The sequence below is a fragment of the Teleopsis dalmanni genome, chromosome 1 (genome assembly GCF_002237135.1).
Source record: "Teleopsis dalmanni isolate 2A chromosome 1, ASM223713v2, whole genome shotgun sequence".
Lineage (NCBI taxonomy): Eukaryota > Metazoa > Arthropoda > Insecta > Diptera > Diopsidae > Teleopsis > Teleopsis dalmanni.
In genome coordinates this window covers 89,525,398-89,533,849 of record NC_051846.1, presented here as the reverse complement: position 1 = coordinate 89,533,849, position 8,452 = coordinate 89,525,398, and the positions used below count along the sequence as shown (strand labels likewise).

The 8,452-nt window shown below is 34.4% G+C and overlaps 2 protein-coding genes across 2 annotated transcripts; one reads left to right on the top strand and one right to left on the bottom strand.

The window, feature by feature from the left end:
- Positions 1 to 1,035: 1,035 nt before the first annotated feature.
- Positions 1,036 to 1,448, bottom strand: LOC119687044 (macrophage receptor MARCO-like). Its single transcript, XM_038101195.1, has 2 exons — positions 1,421 to 1,448; positions 1,036 to 1,364 (listed from the first exon to the last, which is right to left on the bottom strand). The coding sequence occupies exons 1-2, from the start codon at positions 1,446 to 1,448 to the stop codon at positions 1,036 to 1,038; spliced, it is 357 nt and encodes a 118-aa protein (XP_037957123.1).
- A 321-nt stretch (positions 1,449 to 1,769) lies between these two features.
- LOC119687037 (cuticle collagen 6-like) lies at positions 1,770 to 2,263 on the top strand. The gene is made up of 2 exons (XM_038101183.1): positions 1,770 to 1,797; positions 1,848 to 2,263. Exons 1-2 carry the CDS (start codon positions 1,770 to 1,772, stop codon positions 2,261 to 2,263), a joined length of 444 nt encoding a protein of 147 aa, XP_037957111.1.
- Positions 2,264 to 8,452: the final 6,189 nt, after the last annotated feature.

Genomic DNA, 8,452 nt, shown 5'->3' with positions numbered 1-8,452 from the left:
CCGTTTATATATAATAAATGGAAAACTCCTTGCAGTAGATCCACTCGTATGTCAATAATTAATTTCCTTTCTGGTATTATCTATAAGCAAGACAAAGCACTTAATAATTTGTGTATTAATTTTAATATTCCTTTCTGTATGCAGAGCTCCTCCTTTTCATTACAGAAACTTTTCCAATTTAGAGAAAACTTTACTCAACCATTTTACGTATTCTCTTTGAACTGGATTCGCATATATTTGTTCGTACTAATCTCGAAGAACAAACACTCATTCATTTTTAATTCATTCGCTCTGCTTTGTAGTGTAGGTCCTTTGTATCGTTTATTGCTTTTTACTATTTACTGCAATTAACATAATTACGACGCTGCTCCTAAATATTGGCTGAAGTACGTCTTTGGAATATGCTCCATTACGAGATTACCAAATGCTCAATAAAATTCATTTTGAAATACCACTTATAATCTCTTCTTAATGTTCGCCAAACTCCAAACTCCTCTCATCATCAGCCTCATCAGCATTATCATTGTCATGATACCATCAGCTTATCCCTGCAACGACGGCTCGGAGGACCATCTGAAGCAAATCAGTCAGTTGAGCTGTCCGTTCATCGGTCTGTCCGCAACACCATTTTAACATAACGAAGCTCATTCGCTGACAGAAAAACAATACGAAAACAGGAGTGAACGAATTCACAAGTAAAGCAATAAAAATAAACTTTTGTTTCAATAACGAGAAAAAGAAATAAAAACAAGAACAAAAATAATAAAATAAAAAAAATTAATAAAAATGAAGATGAAAAAGGTCAACAAAAATATGAACGAAACAAAGGGAACCTCAGTAACGGGAAGAGTGGTCAGCAGCAATGGAAAGCAGAACAAACAATTAAAGCTTTAAAGCGAAAAATTAAAAAATGACTCGAAAGTAGTTTCTTTATTAAATTTTGTTTAATTTCAATAGTTGAGTGCACATTCAGGTGTGCAGTGATGAGAAATTATATTTACAATAATAATTAAGTTATGAATAATGAACATTAGGTTACGCTGCAGGCTCCCCTTTCTGACCAGTTGCGCCCACCATTCCTTTTGGGCCTGGCGGTCCTATTGGGCCTTCTAAACCTCTTTCGCCACGTTCACCTTGTGCTCCTCTTGGACCGGGGGAGCCGGGTGGTCCTATTGGCCCCGTATTTCCAGTTCTGCCCCGCCGCCCACCTGGTCCCTGCGGTCCTTGTAGGCCGGGTCTTCCAGCTGCACCACGATCACCTTTATCGCCTTTTAATCCAGGTAGGCCAGGTGGTCCTATTGGTCCAGGTGGTCCAGGTGGACCTACTCTGTTCACTTGTGCATTCAGAAGACAAAAGCAAAAAGCTGAAATATAACAAAAATACTTAAGCGCTGTTGAGAGAAAAAATTATTCATCGTACCGACAGCAATGAGTATTGCCAACTTCATGGCTTGACTGTGTTTAAAATAATATTCATGCCAGTGTGTAGGTTATATAAGCAGAGACACCGTGAGATTAGTGGGCAGTAATAAAAAATCAATTTAATGGATTCTTGCTAATCGCAAACAATTTTATTGTTCTTTCGAGCGACAGATTTAGGTCAGCAGATTACATAAGTCTTAAATCGCTGAACTAATTTTGTCCCAGTTTTGCAAGTCAAAGTCTACACAACAACCAGAAAGAAATTTTTTTATGTTTTATTAATGAAACGCTAAAGTTTATATAAATAATGAACCAAAGTGGCTCGTCTTTGCAAATTAAATAAAACAATGAAAACCACAGCACTTCTAATATTCGGTAAGCGCCTGAGTTGATTGTGTGTTCGAAAAATAAAGTAGTTTTAATAGTTTTAGCAGTGGTCCTGGTTGTGCCCATCTCTGCAAGTGAACAAACCCACAGAGAAGATCTTCAGCGTGCACTGCTTGGCATACGTACACAGACAGCAATTTATGCACAATCAAATGCTGACTGTGTGTGCCCGCCAGGTCCCCCAGGACCACCAGGGCCACAAGGTGCGAGGGGTATAAATGGACCTAGGGGAGAAAATGGCAGTGAAGGTGTTGCTGGTGCTGTGGGACCAATAGGCCCACCAGGCCAGCGTGGTACGGGAGGAAGACCAGGTGTGGCGGGAGTAATTGGACCGACCGGACGCAGAGGACGTCGTGGTTTTGCTGGACCGCAAGGACCACAAGGGCCAATTGGAGCGCAAGGTCCACAAGGTCCTATAGGCGATACTGGCCAAAAGGGAGAGATGGGTGCTTAAGTAATGTTCAACGCTATTCATTAATTATGTTTAAACTATTTTAAGTTGTAAAGGAAAATAAAAATGAAAAACTAATGCAAGCTTTATCTACTAAGAAATATTCCTATTTAACATTTCAAGCTAATTATCAGTAAAAAATGCTCTTAACATGTCTGGTTTTTATATGTGCCAGCAGATTAAGCACGTCAATTCGTTAGACATGAGTTTGCTTTGTGTTTATCATCAAGAATTTGCACCTTTTCGAAATTAGAAAGGCAACCGCCGATTGAACTTTGCTAATGCAAGTGCAGGTCTTGCAAGTGCTGCTAATGTGCCGAGCCAGAAATGCTGATCGATTTAGCACTGCAATCAACCCAGTTTCGCTGGCGAAACACCGCAAACCCGTTGCTCATTTCAATAACCGCTTCGGCTATTGTTGCACTTGCTTGTGGTTCTGTGTCAGACCGACAAATATTTTCCTGTCATAAAACAACACAACTGCACTATTTCCTGCAGCTGAGCAACACTGAGCAACACTGCGCACACCAAGTGCAACATCAACACTTTGCACTGCTAATGAGTTATTGTCCGCTTTGAACTTGTTTAAATCAAACAGAAATACGTACGCCATGGAATCCGGTTTGCAAGTATCTAAAAGTGTTCTGCCGCAGATGCAAACGTTACTTAATGTGCTTCAGTTTTGCAAAGGCTCTGGAAAACCACTTCGTTTCATCGCAGTTAATCCGCTTCCACACTGAACACACGAATAGCTCTGCACTTACTTAATTGTTTCCAAATTTTATAACTTATAATTTATTTTAACAGCCTCTTAACTCAGTTTAAGATCGCAAACACAAATGAAACAATCGATGCAAGACAATGAAATCCATGGTAGTTGGAATGAAAATAGAAACTACACCTGAAATCTGAGGTAACCTTCAACAGCTGCTTAACTTTAAGTGAGCTAAGTAATCATATCAGCTATACTTAATGAGACTTTTAAGGCATGAACTCGAGAAAATAATTAACTGCAATATGAGTTAGCAATAACTTTTAATAGATGCAGCAATCTGGATTCTGTGGTTATGGATTTGGAGGTAATTAACATAGCAAACTTCATGGCTAAGCATGAAATATTTCTTACCTCGATTTGAAAACGGAAGTAACAGTTCTGATGGATGAGTATTTATTCTCAATTATTTTTGTATAAATACAGTATGTGGAATAATAACTCAAATTTGGTAATATTCCCTAATGAGTGCTTCCAAAATCTACTTTAGCTTCACTTTAACAATTTTTATTCCCTGAAATCTCATCTCAAATGTTTCATATATTTTCTAATTATTAATTAATGAGGTTGAACACATAAAACATGGGTTTTCTTCTTCTTCAATTTGTGATTCGCTAATTAACAGTTCTTAGAGATTTCATTGCTGAATGTTAAGGAAAAAGTACTAAAGTTTATGTAGTTTTTATTTTAAACATTATTTAATTTTATTAGTATTTCTATCTGAAAATCTCAAAAATTTGTATGATCGTAATTTTATATTATAAACTATTTCAGTATGTAGTGAAATTGAATATTTCCAATCGTATTCTTTACATAGCCTCTGCATATTACTCTGAACATAATCGAACAAAAAAGTAAAATAATAATGAAATTTAGCAATTAAGAATATTATTATAATTAATTAATTGAATTTTTTTAGAGTTGGTTTCTGATTTCGTTCCAATTTAACACAGCAAGTGAATAGAAACTTTCACTGCAAATTAAGAAAACTCCAAGTTCGAACATACAAGTCAAGTATGACTTTAAGTCAGTTGGCTAGTGAACACTGACTCTGAGCTTCAAATTCGGCAAGGCATGAGTTCAACCCTTGGTACTTGCAGTCTCAAAGAAGTTATTTAAAAATAATTAAATATAAGAAATAATTCCAGCACCACTAATGATGGATATTTGGAAATACTCCAAACAGCTTTATGGTCAGCTAATAATTAAATATTATAAAAATTTTTGTTGTTGTAATTCACTACTTTTCGAAACCTTTTTATCAAAATACAATATTTTTTATTAAGTAAAATAGTCACTACCGCCAGAACTGATGTTAAATCAAAATTTAGTAAAATAATAATAAAATTTTGCACCTCTAAAAGCAAATTAGTATACCTACGTTTCAAAAATTAACTTACTTCTTTTTTTACCTCTTAAATAAATAGGTAGATATATAGATAATAGATGGATAAAAATAGATAAAGTATTATCTATTTATAGGTTTTGAATATTGTCTATGAAAATACAATCTGTATGACAGTAATGGGTTTAATGTCACACTATGTCATTTATTATCTAACTTACCTTTTTGTTCTGTTTTTTTGCCATTTACTCTAAGAGGAGTATATTACCTTAGTTTGAACTTAGGTCTCTACCCTACATTGACGACTAACAATTATTCTTGAAATTATTGACTCTTCCATCTAACTGTTGTGATGGCCTCATCTCCATCACTTTAATGGCTCTAGTGAGTACCAGTACTTAAAACGTTTAAATGCTTTAAAATAGTATATTTATATATTAATATATTTATGTATAGTTTTTTATGCGTAGGATTTGATCTATGCTGTAGTAAAGATTACATGTGTAAAAAGACAAAGGAATCTGTAGTCATCTTCTAAGCATTTGTTATTGAAATTTATTGATCATTTTTATTAAAATAAAAATACTATTACATTACCAAAATATAATTTAACCAGGTAGGTAGGTTGCCGACGTACTAAAGTCATTCATTTGACTCAATGCAGAACCAATTGCAAAAGTTTTCGTCCTTATTTGGGGAATCAATTGAACAATATTGGATTCAAATAATTACATACAAAAATTTTAAGGATTACAGCTGGCATATAACAAGATGAACAGTTTCTTCAATATTTACTACATATATATTAAAGAAATTCTTAATATTAATTAAAATTATTCTATTATTACTCTTATTGCGTAGAGATAAAACCGCTTCATTTTCTGTATACTTGCTTAAATCTTTTCTTAATTAGAGATGATATAGTCATATCTTCCTTCCTTTAAAGAAATTTTGTACGTCTATTTAATTTTCTCAATTCGTCAGCAATTCTACTTACTAGAACTATACTTGTTTATAAAATTCTTGTACTCGTTTAAAGCAAATTTCTATTCTATTCTATTGAATATTTATAACCTACAGAATTATATGTAGAAATTTTTTTTCGCGTGTAATTAATATTTAAAAGTGATACATAAGATACATATCACGGTGCTTGAGACTAACTTCATAACAATAGAGTAGAATGCTGTACTCAATCCTGTATACGTAGTTCCATATGCACTACTTCATCCACTATTTTAATCTTAACGTTAACGCAAGGAAATGGTGGCTTCCTTGCATTTAGACTAAGTAGCATCATATTTTCCGTTCAAAATTTCAATAGTAAATTCACTCTCAACTTGCTATCACACTCTGATACTAGTATCGGAAGTACCTACACTTATTGTAAGTAAATATATATATATTGTCGGTAATTAATTAGGTGAAGTTTGATTGCAGCTAGCAGTACGAATAGAAATATATTAAAAATTCTCTTTTCACAGCATGGCCTTTCAAATAGAATTTGTTGGAGTAGTGACGCTTACTTGGGAGAGTATAAATATATATAATCAGACAGTCAAGCTTCATATATTTTATATTTCGTACGATTCTTGACTCTTTTGTATATTTGAATGAAGTACTGAATTTGCTCTGTGGATAAACTAGTTGGATAGGGTTCCTTAGGTCATCATCTGTAACATCTCCTTATAGCATGTGAGTTATTTGCGAAGTTTTTTTGTCTTAAGCGATTTAATTCAAAATAGGAAGTTTAAACGATGTGTAGATATATATGATGTAGCTTACCGATATATGAGTCTGTAAATCTTACCAAATATTTTTTGTCGTTTTCCATCGAATACAAAACATTGATTAAGTCTACTAAGAAATTACTTTTTACAGATTCTTGCTCAGACGTGAGACTTTCTCTTAAAATTATTTTTTTATGTTTTCATGCAGTTACGAAATTACTTTAAGCCTTCTAAATTTTATACGTCAGTAGAATGAGCCATAAAGCCTGAGTGGACTTCTAAGATCATAGTAGTTACATAATTTTATATAAGTGTACATCAGTAATTAACGTATTTCCTACGAGTATGAAATAGAAAACAAAATAAAGTGATATAGAATCTGTTCACCATTAAGTACATTCCATTCAATACAAAATAAAAACAATTTCTCAGTAGACAATTTATTCTGATTTACATCAGGTAATGACGAATATTGATCCTCTAATTGAGCGACGTCGAACGAATTACTGTCATAGGTATATGTATTTCAGTAAAATTATACATTATATGTAGTTTAAATCGTGCAAATCGTACAGGGTTCATAGACTTTAAAGCTTTCACTAACAGATACTTAGAACTACTTAAACGCATAGTCTCATTACTGCACTTTTTATCAATTGAGTTTTGTTGTAAGTTCTTTGTAAATCATTCTTCAAACCTCCATTGCAAATCAAATGGATCAAATTGTTGGCAGTTCATCAGACGAATAGCAGCTTCAACGGTCATTGCATTGAACAGAATTGGCAAGATTTTTTGCTAATTCGTGTTTAATTTTAATTTTCAGACGATTTCAAATTATTTCGGTGTTAGTCTGCCAAAAAACATCTCAAATTCCTTAAACTTTTCAACTTAATCGCGATCCGTCTGCTTGCTTCCGATTCCGGCAGGACTCGCTTAGACATCAATTTCACATTTGTAGTTTTTGCGGATTATCCCTCCAATTGTCAGACATTAGATGAAGTTTGTAAAGCAGTCCAAGTTGAAATTGAAGAAAAATCTTCAATGGAGAAGACGTGTGAAGAAAAAAGCTCATTTAACGCGCTGCTTCGCGCTGATAAAAGTGAATTTTCCAGACTTGCAGCTCGGAATTCTGAGCATTTAAGACTGCAATTATCTGAATTTCATTGTTTTTCGGCACAAAAAACAAAACAAAAACAAAACAAAGTCAAAAACAACAACAGCAGCAGCAAGCAAACACAAACAAAGGCAATAAAACGGCAGCAATTTATAAAGTTCGTCTTGCAATGACAAAGGAGTGAGAAGGAAGGCCTTACATACATTCAAACATATATTCATGTACACACACATACACACTCGGTGTGCGTTTATGTGATGAAAGGATGTTTCGTTTGGTTTTTGACTGCAAATGGGCGTCATAATGCGCTGGTATGTGTGTTGACATACTCGTAATGATGTACTGAAATGTGGAGTGCGGAGTGCGCGATACCCGACAGCCCACTTGTAGGAACGTTTGCTGGCATAAGCTCCGGAGCATTCAGCAGATTCGCTGTTTTATTAATTGTTTTCAAGTCAACACGAGCAACAAAAAATCGCGAAAAGCAACAACAACAGTAATGATGACGACGACGACGACGACGACGACGAGGACGAGGATGACAATGAGTACGAGGATGAGGACTAGGATGACGACAGGACTACAAAACAAGACAACCAACACAAAAGACAAATAAAACTTGGAAAAGTTTTAGTCACTCCTTGCGAGGAGGAGTGAGGACGCGCTGCTGGTGCGGCAACAACACGCGAAATTATGCTAATGAATAAATTTAGTGATGCAAGAAAATTAAACATTAAAAAAATTTTTCAAATGAATTACAAATGTTTAAGCGAGATTCTTCGCACATCATGCGGATTTTGGCAGAGCAACGCATCCGCCACTCACTCCATGCGCTCCACTCACTCTACTCGCTAGTATTTACGTACTTCACATGCCATAAGTATTCGGTAAGCCACAGATTTGTCGCATTACAAGGAAATATTTGGGATTCATCATAATTATGAGATTCGCAATAATTTCCATAGTCGTTCCAACATTCGGGATTCTTTTCCTCTCTCTGCACTATTCGTTCTTCTTCATTCATTTATTTAATATAATTTGTGTAAATATTTGAGGACGTAGAGAAAGAAAGAAATAACAAAATGCAAAATCATATCTTGTTTGGAATTTTAAAAGTCGGTAAATCAATCTGATTCATTTTAATTGAGCGAATAAATTATTTTATATCTCATAGTATGAAATCACTGAATTCTTGCAGGATATTTACAAGTTCTGTTAGATGTAATGTAAC

What these genes read in the sequence shown, in the direction of transcription:
- LOC119687037 (XM_038101183.1), top strand. Translation starts at nt 1,770, where the DNA reads ATGAAAACCACAGCACTTCTAATATTCG. An exon ending in CACAGCACTTCTAATATTCG is followed by an intron (nt 1,798 to 1,847) that starts GTAAGCGCCTGA and finishes TAGTTTTAATAG; the next exon opens with TTTTAGCAGTGGTCCTGGTT.
- LOC119687044 (XM_038101195.1), bottom strand. Translation starts at nt 1,448, where the DNA reads ATGAAGTTGGCAATACTCATTGCTGTCG. An exon ending in GGCAATACTCATTGCTGTCG is followed by an intron (nt 1,365 to 1,420) that starts GTACGATGAATA and finishes GTTATATTTCAG; the next exon opens with CTTTTTGCTTTTGTCTTCTG.